The 20,525-nt window shown below is 42.0% G+C and overlaps 1 protein-coding gene across 1 annotated transcript in view; it reads right to left on the bottom strand.

Annotated features, from left to right (window-relative positions):
• TFAP2D (transcription factor AP-2 delta) overlaps positions 1–20,525 on the bottom strand; it is a 60,465-nt gene that overhangs the window by 14,604 nt on the left and 25,336 nt on the right. The window contains exons 4-6 of the mRNA XM_061626157.1: positions 19,362–19,527; positions 15,014–15,132; positions 1,010–1,151 (exon numbers count right to left, since the gene is read on the bottom strand). Of these exons, the coding sequence (XP_061482141.1) occupies positions 1,010–1,151; positions 15,014–15,132; positions 19,362–19,527 (427 nt within the window). The remainder of the gene's footprint in view (positions 1–1,009; positions 1,152–15,013; positions 15,133–19,361; positions 19,528–20,525) is intronic.

Below are 20,525 nucleotides of genomic sequence, written 5' to 3'. Positions count from 1 at the left end.
GCATCCTGATGCGTGCATGTAACAATGCTTCTTAAGGTACATCTTTAGTAAATCCAGCAGATTTTTGCACAGCCCAAGAAGTTCAATATTGTGGTTCATATATCAGTTGCTATATAGTGATGTACTAATGATAATACTGAACTTTGGGTCAGTTTACAAAATATGTTTTCCGCAATTTCCAGCGAATAATTCCCATGACAAAATGCATGCTACAGGACTGACTCCCAAATATAGTTTGTTCCCCAAACTAGCAGGCATCTTATCAACAGCAAGTATCTGGAATTCAGACTGCATTCACAGCACAGTCAAGAAGGACGACATGCATGCAAGCCATTCACATAACATGTTTGGAGAACAGTTTGAAGGATTAAGCCTATCAAAGTTTGTTTTCTGAATAAACCTTGAAAAAATGAGCTGAGATTTTTGTGATCCACAAACATAATGTTCAAGGTCTTGAGTTAGATAAAAATCACCACTGTAGCAGACCACTCACGCCTAAGACATGCAGGTGATCAATTCCAATTATGCCCAGTAGAGGGCAATAATCACATAATAGAAAACACCCAACAGCTCATCTCCCTATCATCCATCAATCAGTTGATTCCAATAATGTGCCAGCTGCAGATTTTTCTAAAAACCACAACAAAAACCCAACAACAGCCAAATGCTCCTTTTCACACAAATAGAAAAAAAAATAACTTGCAAAGTATACTGGGAAGAGTATGCTCATGTGTGATTTTGCATCTCCAATATTATAATGCTCATGCCAGTAGACTGGTCATGTGAGCAGATTTTTTATTCAGAACTGTTATAAGTAAATATTCATAGGATAGCACTTCATAAGTCTTACTAAGCTGAACACAATTTACTTCCTAGTAAGTGTGTTTCAGATTGCAGTCTCTGTGTCTAACGCATTTACGTACCATGGAACAAAATCACTTCCTCAGACATTAGTCTAAATGTGTAGTGTGTGTGGAATTGGTATGCAAATAATGTGGCTCTTCCTTACTTTGTTGCTAGGATCATCTTCTTCCTTGCTGTCTGTTCCTTCTGTTCCATGTGCTGTCTGGCAAGATGCTCCCCGACCGCCTTAGCTGGGAACTCTGTTTCACACGTGTAGCCAAAATCCCTGGCCAAATGCAAAGCTTCTCCTATAAGAAGACAAAACAGCAGGGTGATTTTACATGTAATTTTGGGCACTTTCTTTAGAATGTACAGACAGTTGCCCATATTTATTTATTTAAAGCATTTTTACCTGCTCTTCCAAAAGGATGCCAGAGCAACTTACTTAAGATTAATAACAAACAAGACAGTCCCTTCCCCAAGGCTTACAATCTAAAATAAAAATGAAATGAACTGCCTTCAAGTCGATTCTGACTTATGGGCGACCCTATGAATAGGGTTTTCATGGTAAGCAGTATTCAGAGGGGGTTCACCATTGCCTCTCTCTGAGGCTGAGAAGCAGTGACTGGCCCAAGGTCACCCAGTGAGCTTCATGGCTGGGTGGGGATTCAAATCCTGCTCTCCCAGGTTGTAGTCCCACACTCTAACCACTACGCCACACTGGCTCTCTACAATCTAATTAAAAGATGCAATATAAAAGGGAAACAGAATGGGGAAGAAAGGGGGAACCTAGTAAAATCACGCACTTGTTCTTAAAGTCACCAAAGTATTATAATGACCAGCTGGAATGGAAAAAGAGTAAAAAGAAGAGGAGCTCAACAGAGCTGCTCTTTCCGTAGAGGTAATGGAGTGGTCTTGCTTCCCATCTCTCCCTCTGCTAAGGCTTGATTGCATGGCTGCTGCTCTATGACCATTGGGGGAAAGGAGGAGCCGGATGGAGCTGTTCTCTCAGCAGAGCCAATGGAGAGGCCCATATTGACAATCTGCCACAAAACAAACCAATCGTTCCTCAAGAGAAGGGTGCCTTGCTAGAATGATGAATAGGCACCTTTAGAACTATCCCCAAGGAATTAGCATGTATTTTTAAATTGTTCTTAAAAATGTGTTTTTAAATTTGTATATTTGTTTTTATGTTTTTAATTGTTGTAAACCGCCCAAAGAGCTTCGGCTATGGGGCGGTATAGAAATGTAAAATAATGATAATAATAATAATATTCAATACCTCCTGATCAGATCAATGTGAATGAGAGAATATATATTTTCACAACCTTGGATGGGGTCAATGAGAAATATAACTGGGGAAACATTTTATTTTTTACCATCTTTGTTTGCCAAGGAGCATCCTGTAGGCTTATTTCTTCTGTTTTATTTATTATTTTACTCATGTGAAGGAGTCTCCCCACATGAGTAAGGGGCAATGGGGCTGCACTGCTGCTTCTGCCCCTGAAAATCTGTGGCTTCCCCAGCACCAACATCCAAATGTTAGACACGGTCATCAAGAAAGCTCTTTCATGATTGCCACATATTATTCAGATTTTTCGGTGGCCACCTCTGTGCTGTTGTGGTTAGAGGGTTGGGGTAAGGCTGGGCTCAGTTCCCACTTAAGCTGTAAAGCTCACTGGGTGACCTTGGAACAGTCATACTCTGTCTCAGATTTAACAGAGTTATTGTGAAGATAAAATGGGGAATGGAGCCTTGTATGCCATCATGAGCTCCTTGGAGGGTGGCAAAGTACAAATGTAATAAACGAAAATACTTGATCGTGGTTCTCTGGGATCCTCCCTCTACAGTAAGGGTTCATTTCTTGAAACTGTTTGGCAGCTTGAGAAGATTCATGGACGGGGAGGGGGGAGTTTGTTTTTTCTCAGTTGTAGATGCCCCCCTCCCTTGCATCCAAGTAGAATTCAAAGGAAAGGGACTCAGAGGTTCAACCTTTGGTTGAAATTGCTATTTGCTCCCCTAGGGCTTGCTCTACTAATTCTGATAGACACTTTTCAATCACGATGGCAAATTGCTGTAATTAATACATTACATTTGATTGGTCTATCACAGTCGGTGGTAATAGGCCTGGGCTATAGCAAGGCCAAGGAAGTTATATGCCAACGTCTTCGTGACATTGAACTACAAAATAAACTGAGCTGCGGGGCGGCACATCCATCTTATCAGCTCAGTGTGAGTTCATTAGCGCCTGCGGGCTATTTAACCAAATTGAGCATCACCAAGTATAGGAGATCATTCACATTGGCACGTTTTAATGCACTCCCCTCAGCACTTTTGGAAGGAAGGTACAAGAAAATTCCTTTTACTGACCAGGTATGCCTCTGTGAGGCCGGTGTTGTGGAAGCTATTGATCACGTTTTACTCCAGTGCTTGTTATATCTCAACCTCTGTGAACTTTTTATTACCCCATGTTTGGCTAAAATGCCGAGAGTCCCAGACACGCCATACATTCGTAGTCTACTCGAGGACCGATGTCATGGGTAGCGAAATTTTGCGTAGCTGCCGTTGCTCACAGGAGGGGTTTAGTTAAATGATTTTAAAATATTTCCTTAGCTTATTGATGAGTTAAGTTTTATCTTGTAACAATAAACGACACGCAAATTGTTCTGTATGTATAGTTCTGCTGGTCAACGACCGAAATAAATTAATTATTACTATTAAAGGAAAGGGTATCCTGTATGGACTAGATCAGAATTGCCTTCTGGTCCAGTCAATTTTCACTCCTTAAGAAAACTTGGCATTTCCCATTTTTAAAAATATAGAGCTCACTAATGTACATCTTTCCATGCAGAACTTCTTTTCCAAAAGTTTTCAACACATTCCGGTAGATAGTCTATCCATAAGATACCAGCAACAGTCAAACCAAACTGGTCATACATTTTACAGTTTTTGTAGGTACAGCCTTGAATTCTAAGAGAACTTGCAAAACTGTTTAACCAGGTCTTGGAAGGACACACACACACACTCAGAAATACATCCATGCACATACTGGGCAATGACAGTTCTACAATTATAGTATAATCTCAAAAATGATCATCTGTACATAGCCTTTAAATTAAGAATAATTCAAAAATGGTGTCTTAAGTCCACCATTTCTTCCTGGTGTCTAAGTGTTCTGTAGTAATTTTCACAGAGCTTGGAAAAGTTCCTTTTTTGAACTATAACTCCCATCAGCCCCAGCCAGCCTGGCCACTGGATTGGGCTGATGGGAGTTCAAAAAAGGAACTTTTCCAAGCTCTGAATTTTCACCTGATCTGTCTGTTTTCTTTTCCATACTTATTGTGTGGCTGCCTCTCTTCCTCCAGCATTGCTTCTTTTCTTTTCTTTTCAATTAATGAGGAAGAAGGTAGCTTGCCTTTGGTACATCTGCCTTTGCAATGGGTTCTGTTTGCAAATAATTGCAGAAGTTGCTCTCCTCCTTCCTCCCCATTTCAACAGTGGGAAGGGGCACAGCTTCTTGAGATGCCTGTGCAGACATTTTGAGGAATATTGTTTCTTTTAAAGAAGCAACTTTCATTTCTGACAATCAACCCGTAAGTGAAGCACTGAACAGCATCTCTGTGTGGCACTTGATGCAAATGGAAGTAAGCTCTTCAATTATATCCCTGTAGCGTGGGAACTAACTGATGGACAACAAAAGTGGATGTTGTGAGGCTTTATGGTGACTAAGAGACTTATATTGCAAGGCTGGAAGAACAAATATCTACCATCTACTACTCAGTGGTCAGAAGGCCTCATTGCCATTTCTACAATTGTCTTATAATGGCTTATAATTGTTAATGTTGTTTAGATATCTATTTGGACATATAGATGGACATATAGTTGTGAGGAGAACATGCCAGGTAAGGGGAACTCGTCCCAGACAAGTTGTGTCTGTACCTTGTTCCGGTCCTCCTCACATCCGCAGGACTGTTGGTTGTCCTATCAGCCAGCTCTCAGATCTCCAAGTGTTGCTCCTAAACGCCAGGTCGGTACATAATAAAATCTCCCTCGTCCACGATTTAATTGTCGATGTGAGTGCCGACCTGGCATGTATAACTGAGACCTGGGTGGGTGATCAGGGAGGAGTTACTCTTTCCCAGCTTTGCCCACCTGGGTATATGGTTCAACACTGTGGTAGATCTGAGGGTCGGGGAGGTGGAGTGGCTGTGGCCTATAGGAGTTCTCTCTTGCTCATCAAGCACCCTGTCCAGGTAACGACTGGCTTGGAGTGCCTCCACCTTGTGCTGGGTCAAGGAGACAGACTGGGAATCTTGTTGGTGTACCGACCACCCTGCTGCCCAACAGCTTCCCTAACTGAGCTGACAGAGGTAGTCTCGGAGTCCCCCAGACTCAGAGCTTGGAAAAGTTACTTTTTTGAACTACAACTCCCATCAGCCCAATCCAGTGGCCATGCTGGCTGGGGCTGATGGGAGTTATAGTTCAAAAAAGTAACTTTTCCAAGCTCTGCACAGACTATTGGTACTGGGGGACTTCAACATCCATGCCGAGGCTGCTTTATCTGGGGCGGCTCAGGACTTCATGGCCTCCATGGCAACCATCGGGCTGTCTCAATTTGCTACTGGCCCAACGCATGTGTAGGGACATACTCTTGATTTGATCTTTGCCACTGGACACAGAGATGGTGATCTGGAGGTGGGGAGTTTTTCATCAACCCCATTGTCATGGACAGATCACCGCTTGCTGAAGTTTAGGCTTACAGCCACCCTTTCCCTCCGCAAGGGTGGGGGACCTATTAAGTTGGTCCGACCTCAGAGACTAATGGATCCTCAGGGTTTTCAAAGGGCTCTGGGGGATTTTCCGGCTGATAAGACTGGCGCTCCTGTCGAAGCCTTGGTTGCACTGTGGAATGCGGAAATGACCCGGGCTGTGGACACGATCGCTCCTGCGCGCCCTATCCCATGCAGAGCTCATGCAGCCCCGTGGTATACCCCGGAACTGAGAGCGATGAAGCAAGAGAGGAGAAGGCTCGAGTGCAGATGGAGGCGTACTCCTGACGGATGCAACTATGCCTTGGTAAGTGCCTCCACTAAGTTGTATACAGAAGCGGTGAGGGCAGCAAAAAAGCGACACTTCGCTGCCACCATTAAATCATCCCTCAACCGTCCAGCGGAACTTTTTAAAATTGTCCGAGGGCTTTTACACTCTAGTCCTCAGGATATTATAGAATCTTCGGAAACCTGCTATAACGAGTTCGCTGGGCACTTCCAAGACAAAATCTCATGCATCTGCCAGGACTTAGACTCCAATATTATGGCAGTTGAACCTAATGAGGTATCCGGAGCACGGTCTTGTCCTCATTTATCGGATGAGTTTCAGTTGGTACAGCTCGAGGACGTTGACAAGGTGCTTGGACTGGTGCGTGCAACCACTTCTGTACTGGATCCTTGCCCCTCTTGGCTAGTGAAAGCTGGCAGGAATGGAACAGCCGGCTGGGCCAGGGAAGTGATAAATGCCTCCTTGAGAGAGGGAGTGGTCCCTAGTTGTTTGAAAGAGGCGGTAGTGAGACCACTCCTGAAGAAACCTTCCCTGGATCCAGATAATTTGAACAACTATAGACCGGTAGCGAATGTTCCATTCCTGGGCAAGGTCTTAGAACGTGTGGTGGCCAGCCAGCTCCAGGTGCTCTTGGATGAAACCGATTATCTAGATCCGTTTCAATCCGGTTTTAGGCCCGGTTTTGGCACCAAAACAGCCTTGGTCGCCCTGTATGATGACCTATGTTGGGAGAGGGACAGGGGGAGTGTAACTCTGTTGATTCTCCTTGATCTCTCAGCTGCTTTTGATACTATCGACCATGGTATCCTTCTGGGGAGACTCACGGAGTTGGGAGTTGGAGGTACTGCTTGGCAGTGGCTCCGCTCCTACTTGGTGGACCGCCTCCAGAAGGTAGGTCTTGGGGAGCATTGTTCGATACCCTGGACTCTCCATTGTGGAGTCCCGCAGGGATCGGTTCTGTCCCCTATGCCTTTTAACATCTACATGAAGCCTCTGGGTGCGGTCATCAGGAGTTTTGGAGTGCGTTGTCACCAGTATGCTGATGACACGCAACTCTGTTTCTCCTTTTCATCTTCATCAGGTGAGGCTGTTAATGTGCTGAACCGTTGCCTGGCCGCGATAATGGACTGGATGAGAGCTAATAAACTGAGGCTCAATCCTGACAAGACTGAGATGCTGTTGGTGAGTGCCTTCTCTGCCCAGATGGTGTATGTTCAACCTGTTCTGGATGGGGTTACACTCCCCCTGAAGGAACAGGTTCGTAGCTTGGGGGTTCTTTTCGATCCATTCCTGTCTCTCGAGGCTCAGGTGGCCTCGGTGGCATGGAATGCATTCTACCACCTTCGTTTGGTAGCCCAGCTACGCCCCTATCTGGAAAGCGATGACCTCACTTCAGTCGTGCATGCTCTGGTAACCTCTAGATTGGATTACTGCAATGCGCTCTACGTGGGGCTGCCTTTGAAGACAGTTTGGAAACTACAGCTAGTGCAAAACGCAGCTGCTAGACTGTTGACGAGGACCAGGCAGTCCGCACATATAACACCTGTCCTGGATCGTTTGCACTGGCTACCTATTTGTTTCCGGGCTAAATTCAAAGTGCTAGTTTTTACTTATAAAGCCTTACATGGCGCGGGACCACAATACCTAGCAGAACGCCTCTCCCGATATGAACCTACCCGCTCACTACGTTCAACATCAAAGGCCCTCCTCCAAGTCCCGACCCACAGAGAGGCTCGGAGGGTTGTAACAAGATCCAGGGCCTTTTCAGTAGTGGCCCCCAAATTATGGAACAGTCTCCCCGATGAGGTACACCTGGCGCCTACACTTTTATCTTTTCGGCGCCAGGTTAAAACCTTTTTATTCTCCCAGGCATTTTAACTTAATTAATTTTTTAGCTTTCAATTTCTACCAGGCTGTTTTACTGTTTAATATGTATGCTTTTTACTGACCTTTGTAATTTTATTGTATTTTACTCTGTGTTGTGCACCGCCCTGAGAGCCTTTTGGCTGTGGGTGGTATAGAAATTGAAATAAATAAATAAATAAATAAATAAATAAATAAATAAATAAATAAATAAATAAATGTTTAAATTAGGATCAATGGAATTTTTACTGTCATTATCTGCTGGCTATGTTTTTATCTCCGCCCCTTTCTTTATTTTTGCTATTTTTACTTAAAAAGGAAAGAAAGAAAACGGGAACAAGCTCTTTACAGGATATGTCCCAGAAACAAGCTGTGTCACAAAACAGGGTAATGCATTCCAGGTGCAGCTTATTTTGCATGTGGTTTGGAAATAGCAGTTAGTGCAAAATAGTGCAGCGTGACTGCTGACAGGAGTGCGAATCTGTCAGCGTGCTACACCTGTGCTCAGAGTTGTCAGTTTGCTACCAGACTGAGTTCAAGCTGTTGTTATTGGTATATAAAACCGAATGGCTGAGACCAGTTTACTTAGGCAGGTACTATCGCTGTAGACACCTGCTAAAAACCTTTCTGTTTTGCTGGCTCTATCGAGACGTATGATTTGGTTAAATCTGTTCTTAAATTTGTTTTAGATGTTCTGTTGTTAGATGTTTAGATGTTCCAGAATGTTAACTGGGGCTGGTTACAGGGACCATACAACTCCCCTGCTGCAACAGCTCCACTGGCTGCCAGTCTGTTTCCGGACACAATTCAAAGTGCTGGTTATGACTTATAAAGCCCTATACGGCGTAGGTCCAGGCTATTTGTCAGACCGTATCTCCCTATATGAACCTGCCTGGGCCCTGAGATCTTCAGGAGAGACCCTTCTCATGATCCCAACACCTTCACAAGTGTGACTGGTGGGGACACGAGATAGGGCCTTTTTGGTGGCTGCCCCTAGGCTCTGGAACTCCCTCCCTAGGGAGGCAAGAATGGCCTCCTCTGTGCAGTCCTTCCGCTGACAGCTAAGACTTTTTTTCCTGCGGCAGGCCTTTGGAACTGAAGGCTTTAAGGCTAGTGACTGAAGAGGATGTTGTATTTTATTGTTTTACTTGTATGCTCCTAAACTGGGTTGCAGTATTTTAAGTGTATATCTAATTGGTTTTAACATCTTAATAGTTTAATCCTGTTTTAATGCTGATTTTATATGTTTATATGTTTTATATGTTTATAGGTTCTTAATGATATGTACTTATTTTTATCTGGAAGCCGCCTTGAGTTCCAGTTTGGAAAAAGGGCGGGGTATAAATAATAATAATAATAATAATAATAATGATGATGATGATGATGATAATGATAATGATAATAATAATGATAATGATAATAATACTTCTGAAATTCTGAAATATAAAAGTGGGGATGACTCTGTGTGGAAATTAGGAAAGCTGAGTGCCAGCTTCATGAAAAAGCAGGTAGGCTTTTGTATACCCAGGAGCTAGACTGATGGATCAATGTTGTCACCAGCCCCTCAATGCCAGCATGAGCATACTCAGTCTCCTTTTTGTCTCTGTCTTAGCAGACAAGGCCTCTCTAAGCAGAAGCAGGCAGGGTATTTTTAAGGAATTGTTACTAGCTGTCCATTATTTCATTCAAGTGGCTTTCACGTGGAAGCCCCTCTAACATGGACAAACCCTGACATCGGGGTTGAGGCAAAAGTGGTTCAGATTAAATAAATAAATAAAAACCCAAACAGAAAGGGAATACAGCCTTGCAAATGCAAGTTACTGTTCTAGCAAAATTCTTACTAGTCTGCTCACCCACCAGTACCCTACGAATTAAAAACCAAATTAAATTTAAAAACGGCTGCTTATGATCCACACCCCACTGTAGCAGAATTCTTATAAAAAAGAACAAAGATAAAGGGAAGGAGACATCACAGTGTATAGGGAGAGAGATTTTGTAAAGTTTTTCAGAAAGACTGGGGGTTTGTAATAATCCCAAGAATTATTGTGTAATGTGCCCGTATGTTCTACTGTTCCTGATCAATTTCACTAAATTAATACCTTTGGTCGGTGTTTCAGTGGCATCCAATCTGAATTGGTGTTCTTGGTTCACGGATTAAATTTTATGTGTCCATTTGCATCCACTGCATGCTCAAAAACTAGGACTGTGTGTCCATTTGGACATACAGGTATTACTCTAAAATTGCCTTGCAAGCAGGTCTGCAACTATATCAGAAAATGGGACACAGATAGGAGGGAACGAATAAAAATATTTCATCCTTCCTACACCTATCAAGCTTCAATTGTCCTCCAAGTAGATGTCATGCTTGACATAAGAACTGAAATGATAATTCAGAGAGTAGTTGCATATCATTGAGTGGAAGGGGTACTTCTACAAATTTCCCCTTCCAAACCCCCAATCTCCAACCCATTTTTAACAGATTTCCATACATTCAGGATCCAAAACTGGAAGTGAGCCCAGTTGGGGGGAAAATGACCTTGGGGTCATTTGCAAGGAAGAATCAGAAGGTGCAAGAAGTGGAGAGCACTCTTCCCTCCCTCCCTCCTGCCAATCCTCCCTTATCAGAGTCCCCCCCATCTTTGTATTTCCCATTATCTTGGCACAAATGAGGTTAGAATCATATGTTTGCCAAGATAATATCTGATTTGGCAATTTAAGATATCCATAATATAATTTCACAAATTATTCAGGGTGTTTTGGATGCAATGTTAAACTATTGTTTCACTTTCTGTGCATGAGCACAGGCCATCTTCAGATATACTTTTAAGTTTTACACTAGCACCGTAGGGTGACTCTCTTCCATGAGTACAATAGCACAGTAACATTTACAAGCCTACAACCATATGAGTTCGGACACTCGCAAGGGCCCCCACCACCACATCACCAGCAGTTCATCAGAGGATACCATGCAATTGGCCCTGATGATATGGCTATGGGCCTTCAAATATTGCAGCAGGAGGAGGAGAGTCCATAGCAAAAAATGTTCCAGTGGTTATATTTTAAAAGGTATTTCAGTTAAGACTAATCAGTGATCGTATTTTATTTTTTCAAAGCTATGTTGGTGCATTTTGATTATAGGGAAGATTCTATAACCCTGAATGTGAAGACACATTTTTTAAAAGGGCATTACAAAAAACACGCCACAAGTTAAACTTTTGTTTATTAAATTGTACGTCAACTCACACTTCAGATAATACATTTCTTTCCTTCAGATTTTGGATAAAAGTACGTTGGTTGAGGCTTGCTTTTATGTAAATTGAATAAATTCATTGTTTATGCGTTCAGTTATAAAACTTCCAACTGACAGCCCTATGACAAACCAAATATCAAGGATGGGTATTTTGCCATATAATTTTTATCGGTTTGTGTTGTTTGTTTCAAAACAGAATTTTCACTGAGAATTTTGAGGGGCATAATTTCTCAGAGCATTCACCACTTGAGAATGTGATCTGTGAAGTTAGAACATCAGGACACATCCTACTGAATGGTGCATCTTAATTTTACTGATGACTTGGCTCTTCTTTCGCTCCCCTTTGGACCTTTGAACATGGTTATTTCTAATTTGCACTACATAGGTCAATACAAAATGGCTCTTTTGCTTGCTTAATGGACTCCAGCACAGCCACTCCCCTTCTCCTGTTCTCTAGCCTTTGTTTTCACAGCCTTCATTCTTCTGTCCTGTCATGTGGGTGGATAAACAACCCTTCTCTCTCTCTCTCTCCCCCCCCCAAGCAGCAGGTATTGCTGCAGGAGTGCCAATCATTATGCAGGTAATAAGCTTCCTCCTAGGACCATTGTTTTTGGCTTTCACTCCAGATAGGAGCATCCCTCTGTCTTGGGGGCCCCCAGGAGAGCTTCATGCTGCTCCTTGCACTGCCAGAAGAAGCCTGTCAAGGTACACAACCTGGTCCCTCCAGTGGGGCTTTCCAGAGCTCTCTGCCTCAGCCCAACCCTGCAAACTGTCAAGAAATACAAAAGAAGGCTTGCTTGTTCAGCATCAGCTGTAGCTGTAAATAAGGCAGACTGTGCCTTAGACTGTAGCGAAAACAAGAAACAATGCACCGTGCCTGCTCCAGTAGTTAGCAAAGTGTGAGGTCCTCTGAGCAAAGCTACTCTAGCATTTCAAAATAGCTGTGTCAACAGATTAAAAGGCAGTCCCTTCCATTGAAGCCTGTCAGGGACACAGTTATCCTCCTGCTTTTGTCTGCTCTGACTCTGGGTCTCTGATTGACAAAAGATGATCAAAGCTTAGCCTAAATGTCTCCAGTTACAGTATTTTCATGCAACCAGTTGAGCCACGTATGGGGAACCTTTGGCTCTCTAGGTGTTGATGAACTACAACTCCCATCAGACCCAGCAAGCATGGCCAATGGTCAGGGGTAATGGGAGTTATAGTTCAGCTCAAAGGTCTCCCACATGGGAATTAAGCAGTTTGGCTACCCTGGTGGAGAGGGAGCAAGATGCATAGACCTTGCTGCCAGAGTCTCTGGTATGAGACCTCATCTCCTTAAAATTCCCTGTTAGTGTCCTGCCTTCCCAGACAGAGCCAACAGATGAGTGACTGATCTGTTCCTTGTGCAGTTGCTTGTTCAAGTCTCCACTGGGGCTAGCTAGTGGTAGAACACATATTTTGCATGTAGTAGGTCCCACGTTCAATTCTTGACATCTCCAAGAAGGGTTAGGAAAGTCTCTTCTCTAAAATTCTGAAGAGTTCCTGCCGTCAGTGTCAACAATACTGAGCTAGATGGACCAATAGCCTAACTCAACATAAGGCAGCTTCCAGTGTCCCTAACTTAAATAACCGTTCATTGTGCCACAACCTCATCACAGGTGCCTTATTGAGATGTTGAAAACAATGCAATTTCAGAAATTAGCAGTCGTTGGTAGTAGGAAAGGTTAATTTTTTGATGTTTTCTTTTCATTTGCATCAGAACTAAAACAGCCTCAAGTGTAAAAGTTAATTTGTAGCCTCCCTCATTAAAATTGGATCATGTTGCTTAATATGTTAATGCATTTTCTGAGTAACCCACTGAAGAATCTGATTAAAGTTGGCCACCTTCTAAGTCCTATTTAGGGTTGTGGGAGGTAAGCGTAACTTGATGGAAAGTTATTCCCCCCCTTTTTTATTGCTTTAGTCGGGTGGGGGATAAATGCATTAATGAATGTACCTAGGAAGCATTTCATATCAATGAGGTGCAATGGAACTTTAACAGAGATTTGAGTACAAAGCCTTTCTCAGCAACTTTCTGCTCTTTGCTTTCTATCAGTCTAACTTACATCACAAGCCGAACGTCAAGGAAAAATGGGATAACTCCCACGTGTAACATCTTACTTATCCATACTTATATCTTGCTTCCATAGACCTCCTTTTTGCCAAACACTATTTGCTTATTAGTGAAAGTTTTGTACTTGTATTTTAGGGTGTGGCATACCCAAGTGCTCATGACCTATAAAGCCCTCCTTGGCCTGAGTTAGACGCAAAAAGGACTGCTCACTCATTTGGACCTACCACAAATCAGGGACATTGCTGGGTACTTTAAAAATGATTCGGCGCGTTAGACACAAATTTACATAACATTTTCAGATGCAAATTTATATGTATAGATGCAGATTTAGAATGTGTATGTCACAGAAGGCAGCCCACCTAATTTCCCATCCAAATCACCCCAGGAAAATTCTTCAATTAATTTGCACTTCATCCCACATCAGTTCGCCTTTAATTCATTTACTCACAGTTAGTTTTCCAACAGAACCTACTTCAAATAAATTCAATTCCCCTTCAATTCCCCCATTCATTACCCCCACAATCATCTCTAGATACTCATCTTAAATTATTTCCCCAGATAAATATCTTAACCAACAATCCTGAAACCTTCTAATTCAATTTCCCTCAAATGAATACCCACCCAGAAACACTCTGGGCACTCAGAAAAAAGGGAGGCTATGTATCATAGGTGCACCCCTAGCAATACCCATGCTCAGGGGTGTAGTTGTCCAGGGTCCTAGGGGGTCTTAAACCCCTTACTTTTTTGGCAGCAGGATCCCTATATCCTCAGTGTCCTTTCTTGCTGATTGGAGCTAATCAGAGTTAAAGGAGGAGAGTCAGCCACTGAGAAGACTCTTCTCAGTAGCTAACACACTCCCCTTTAGTCTTGGTATAGCAACCAAGAAGGAAAGGTCAGCAAAAGAAATTCTTTACATTACAGCATAATTAGTATATTTGTCCATGTATGTGCACAGAAAATAGTGGATCTAGCGGAAGGGCAACACACAGAGATCTACATTGATCATTGCATTGGATCATTAAGGAAAAGTACTCCAAGCAAAGTAAGAGACTGAAAGCTAATTTCATTGTATAATCTTAGAAGCGGAATAGCTGCCACTGCCCCTGGCACATATTAAGAACTTTCTCAGGGACTACATTCTGTGTGCCCTGCCATTGGAGATCTGCTAAGTGGCTACTCAGGACAAGGCCTTCTCAACAGTGGGGCCAACATTATGGAACTTGCTCCCAAGAAAGGCTCGTCTCACTCCTTCCACGGAAATTGGTAGACACCCAGCAAAGGCAATGTTGTTCTAGAGAGCATTTGGAGCTCTCTGTTTTGTTCTTCACCTGCTGGCCTCTTTAGTCCACTCTGCTGGCTTTTCTTGGTCTTATTTTTGGGTGCTGTTTTGTCGTTATTATTGTTTTAGATATTCTATAGTGTTTTTTAATGGTCAAATTGCACTGTCTGAGTCAAAAGCTGGGGTGCATGCATTTTAATAAATAAATCTCTATCTACTTTTATTGCTATATCCGTACACATAGAGAATTCTGTGCTTTTGGTGAGGGTGGAAATCAAAACTTTTCACTGGTTTCTTGTTAGCCATTTATTTACTTAGGTCCTAGGCATTTCTGTATCTGACTGCATCCTGCTAAGGATCCAGACTGAAAGCAGCCCTGATAAGCTGACTTTCAAATTATCTCTTTCTCTCTCCACTGAAAGGGGGGAAACAGGGGTCTTTGAAGGATGTGAGCATTTGAGACACATCCTGGCACTTGTACAGTTCCCATCTTTACTAGCAATTTTTTGAATGATTTCAAAGAACCTTCTCTTTTGGTATAAAGTCACAAAAGCTATTGAAAACCTTGGAACAAAAATCAAACGTCAACAAGTAAATATTTACATCACAATACTGCAAAACCTACCTTCTACTAGGGATGTTAGGAGAGTGACATTGGCTGCTTTCCTTCTCCCTGCAGGCAGATTGAGCCCCAGTCTGTCCAATTTTTCTCGTAAGCAACGTCCTCCATTCTTGGATTTTGCTCTGTGAGGAAAAGGGGTGGAGGGGTGGAAAGACATAGATTCATTGTTATCCTTTTTCAGCTTTATTTTTTTAAAAAAACAAAAAACCCTCACATGTCTACCTAAGTGGCATGCTCCCAGGTTGCAGCTCAAGAATCTTTTGGCAGGAGTTGACAGAAAATCCTATGGGTTGGAGCTGGAAAAGGAGATTGCTAAGGGCCAAATGACATGTTATGTGGGAGATCCATGACTTTGTCTTTTCCTCTTCCCACAAGAACCATTGCAAATGGCAGTTGAATCTGGGCCATAGTACAACTGGGCAGTGAGCTTAATCCTTCCCACCAAATTGATTGCATGGTGCAGATCACTTAGAGGTGCTTCCAAAAGTTTTTTTATCCAAATTTCTCCCCAGATTTTGGAGTTCCAAATTATTTGGTCTTGTTTCCAAAGTGAAACTGATACATTATCCCCCCCCCTTGTTCCTTTGTAATTTCCAGATTTTTACAGCATGCTTTGCATGCATGCACAGGCTGTATACACACACCGTAGCTTTAAAGTACATTCAAAGCACACACACCCTCAAAAAAAATCATGGGAACTATAGTTTGTTAAGGGTGCTGGGAAGTGTTGCTCTGTGAGGGGTAAACTACAGTTCCCAGGATTCTTGGGGGGTGCTTTAAATATGCTTTAAATGCATGGCGTGTATGCTGCCATAGTCAGTGATTTCAGTTCAGTTGTGTGTCCGCCCATCATCATCATACATTGCCACCCTGGGTTCCTTTGATGGAAGATGTGGAATATAAATTTAATACTAAATACATATGAATAAAATAAATCCTGTGTTCATTGATAAAACACCACAAAAAAGCAAATGCGGTGTGACAGTACCTACAGTTATAACAGGATTCATGTTGTGCAGTATTTTACCAATCTATAGGCACATTGGGAAAGGACCACACAAAAAGAAACTTGATGCAGTCATATCGAGATTGCTTTTTCTCAGTGTTTTAGCCATGTACGTATAGGCATTGCTTAAAAAAGAAGGGAAGATGCAAAGAAGTGAAAATAACAAGCCCATGGAAAATGTCACATGCTCTAAATTATATTTTACAAATGCTTCTAGCTGAACTGGAATTCAGGAGAAGTGAAATGCAGAGCAGAACAAAGTAGAGAAGCAAATAAAGCAATGGAAGCGGGAAAATCCTCTCGTCTCTAAAATCACTCCCCTGGAAATAATATTAGCTGAGGAACGGAAAGTATACAGGTATAACTAAAGAGTTTGAGACATGGTGGTATCCAAGGTGCTGGGCACTCTGTCTTTACTTATTGCTACAAGGGAATATCAAACAAAATATAGCACTACACACATAGTCCTCTTTTCCTCATGGGCTTAGGGTTTCAGAAGGAACCTTCTGATGGATACTAATAGGAAGGACGTAAATAAGTTACTTTGACTCAGTTAACAGAGATTTCTATCAAGGTGAGCAAGACCCGCTCACCCCACATCGTAAAGTCCAATGAAGCAATCATGCAGGAAACAAGATTCCAGAGGAGGTGCTATTTTCTTGTATCTGGTCAATGTGCCATTTCCCATGAAAGAGCCTTATAGCTTGTCCCCACTGGAGTTTACTGTGTGTTTGCAGCTGTTTTCATTCCCATTTAATTTGCCCACATTACATATTCCTTAGATTAGATTAGAGAACAATTACAGAAATAAAAGGGAAATTTAAACCAAGGATAGGGATGTTGAACAATCAACAGGGAAACACACTGACTGACCGAGATAAAATAAAAGGAAGATAGAAGCAATACACTGAAGAACTCTATAGAAGAGATGCCCGGATGACAGATTCATTCACGGAGGAACCGTATGATGAACCAGAAATTTTAGAATGTGAGGTGAAAGCTGCTCTTAAAATACTAGGAAGAAACAAATCACCAGGAACAGATAGCATACCAATAGAGTTGCTACAAGTTACTGAGACTGAATCAGTCCAAATTTTGACAAAAATATGTCAACAAAAATGGAAAACTAAACAATGGCCCACAGACTGGAATCGTTCCATATACATCCCAATTCCAAAGAAAGGGGATCCCAGGGAATGCAGTAATTGTCAAATTTTTGCCTTAATATTCCATGCAAGTAAAGTAATGCTTAAGATTCTACAACAAAAGCTCTTACCATATATGTAGTGAGAAATGCCAGATGCCCAAGCTGGATTTAGAAATGGAAGAGGCATCAGAGATCATATTGCAAACAGAAGTTGGATAATGGAATGGACCAAGGAATTTCAGATGCCTTTGTGCTTTATAGAATACAGCAAAGCCTTTGACTGTGTAGCTCCTGAAAAACTATGGAATGCTTTAAAATAAATGGGGGTGCCACAGCATCTGATTGTCCTGAAGCGCAACCTATACTCTGCACAAGAGGCTACTGTAAGGACAGAATATGGAGAAACCAATTGGTTCCCCATCGGAAAGGGTGTGAGACAGGGGTGTATTTTATTACCCTGTTTATTTAATCTATACGCAGAACATATCATAGAGAAAGCAGGATTGGACCAAGATAGAAGTGTGAAAATTGGAGGGAGAAATATCGATAGATATGCAGACAATACCATACTCTTAGCAGAAACCACTAATGATTTGAAATGAATGCTGATGAAAGTTAAAGAGGAAAGCACAAAAGTAGGACTACAGCTGAATGTGAAGAAGACTAAAGTAATGATAACAGAAGATTTATGTAACTTTAAAGTTGACAACAAGGACATTAACTTGTCAAGGATTATCAATACCTTGGCACAGTCATTAATCCAAATGGAGACAATAGTAAAGAAATCAGAAGAAGGCTAGGACTGGGGAGGGCAGCTGTGACAGAACTTGAAAAGGTTCTCAAATGCAAAGATGTATCACTTAACACTAAAGCCAGGATCATTCAGACCACTGTATTCCTGATCTCTATGTATGGATGTGAAAGTTGGACAGTGAAAAAGAGGATAGGAGGAAAATCAACTCATTTGGAATGTGGTGTTGGAGGAGAGCTTTGTGCATACCATGGACTGCGAAGAAGACAAATAATGGGGTGTTAGAACAAATTAAACCAGAACTATCACTAGAAGCTAAAATGATGAAATTGAGGTTATCATACTTTGGAGACTTAATGAGAAGACATGATTCACTAGAAAAGACAATAATGCTGAGAAAAACAGAAGGGAGTAGAAAAAGAGGAAGGCCAAAGAAGAGATGGATTGATTCCATAAAGGAAGCCACAGACCTGAACTTACAAGATCTGAACAGGGTGGTTCACAACAGATGCTGTTGGAGGTCACTGATTCATAGGGTCACCGTAAGTCGTAATCGACTTCAAGGCACATAACAACAACAATGTGTCCCTCAAAGAGCATCAATCTCAGTGCTTTCCCCCTATAAATTCAGGCTTCCCAATACATGGATAATCCAATAAACTGGGGGAAACCAGTCTCCAAACTTTTTCCTCCAGGGTTGCAGATGAATTGTTGCAGTGTTTTGGGGTTGGTGGATCAATCATCACTTTCTGCTAATCCCCTTTCCATGCCCACTACTTACTCCATGCTTTCCTTTCTTTTTCAGCACTGTTTGGAAAATATTCCAACTATTTCCGGCATACTTCTTAACAGAGGAGTGTGGCTATATTCTTTTGATCCCTCAGGCAAAAAGATAAAACTGCACAAGCAAGCCACATTAAAAATTTGGAACATCAATTTTAAGGATGTACGGATTTCTAGATGTCCAAAAAATAATCAATGGAGAGTCTGGCTCTCTGTTCTTTTTTCTCATTACTCTGGAAGTGCCCAACTGTGTGTTTCGTTCCTGGGAGAATTTTTAAAAAAGAATTTTTTAAAAGGCTCTCATGTACAAGTCAAGCCACCTCACACATACCCAGTTCATTCGCAAATGAAGGGAGTAGGAGTCTGAAATTAGAAGGCAGGGCTACAAACACTTGGAACACGCACTGGTACATCCAGAAAACTCCAACTTTGCCGCTTGAATTGTTCTCTAACCAAATTCAAAGGAAAAAGGACTGGAGTATATTTGCAGAGATATTTGGTCATGTGTGGACAAGCCCTTCGGTACAAAAAGGTCTAAGGAAGTCGTCATTTTTGTGCCTCTGCAAGGTGAGCAAGCACAATTACATTCCATAAAAGGCCCCACTGAGTCCATCTAAAGTGTCTCTGTATTGGTCCCATACAGTTGCACATAGCTTTGCCTTACCTTCTCAAAATCCCTCCCAAAAGAGAGGCATTGAGGCATTCTGGTGGGGACAAGCGTCTCTTCACTTCTGCAATGGTCACTTTGTATTTGGAAGTGGAGCTGAGTAAAGATAAACGGCCCGGAACTGAGCAAAAGAGATCTGTGGGATTGACTACACAGGTACCACCTGAAAATGTATACACGACATACATTAGAGCAGTGGTTCTCAAACTTTTTTGGTTCGCGGCGCACTGTAAAACATATAAAAATTCTCTGGCGCACTTCGTGTACAAAATTAAAAATATATTAATATATTTTAAACTATGAATAAAGATAACTTAAACTATAGAAAACTATTACCCTATACAAATGGGTTTCTTCTCATTTTTAAAATATACTTTCATAATATTTGAGGCACACCTAGCCACCTCTTAGGGTGCACCAGTGTGCCTGGGCGCACCGTTTGAGAATCACTGCATTAGAGGGAGGGTCAAATCAGGACTTTTCAGGTTCTTGGAACACATTTGAGGAAGAGTTTAACCTTTTTCAGGAATGATGCCTGAACAGGGATTTGGTGCACAAGTAGGGGATGTGGGGCCAGGAACGCCAGCCCTGCCCCCCCCACCTGTATGTGTTGGCTCTGCCTATTCCTGACCATCCTGCATTGAGTGGGAAGGTCTGAAGGAGTATTCTAAGAACGTTTGGTCGAATGCACTTAGAAGCCTCCTTGCAATAATGTAAGGTTCTCAGCTACAGGGAGGCTTCTAAGTAGTATGTTCAACCAAACCCTCATGGAAATCCCTTTTAGACCTTCCTGATCAATGAAAGAAGCTTGGAGATGGAACCAGCATACACAGTGGCATTGGGAGTGGGACTGATGCATGTGGTCCCCCTCCCCTCCTCGAGTTGAAAACTGTAATGTCTGAATAGGGTTTTTATGTCCTCGCCAGTTTTGTCCATTTAAAAATTTAACAATTCAATAGAACTGCTTAATTTTTTTTAAAAAAATACCCCCCCATCTATCAAACAAAGATGTTATAGGAAATATAAACACTTTGAATAAGCCATTTATAAAAGTCTATTTGAAACCAAATTGATGTGATGAGGATTTGTTCTACTTTCCTCTTTCTTGTATTTTAGTTCTGGGGAAACTTTCCTCCTTCCAGGAAAACATTTTTGCCCATT

The sequence above is a fragment of the Rhineura floridana genome, chromosome 4, assembly GCF_030035675.1.
Source record: "Rhineura floridana isolate rRhiFlo1 chromosome 4, rRhiFlo1.hap2, whole genome shotgun sequence".
In the NCBI taxonomy this organism is placed as follows: Eukaryota; Metazoa; Chordata; class Lepidosauria; order Squamata; family Rhineuridae; genus Rhineura; species Rhineura floridana.
This window is presented reverse-complemented; position numbering and strand designations above follow the sequence as displayed.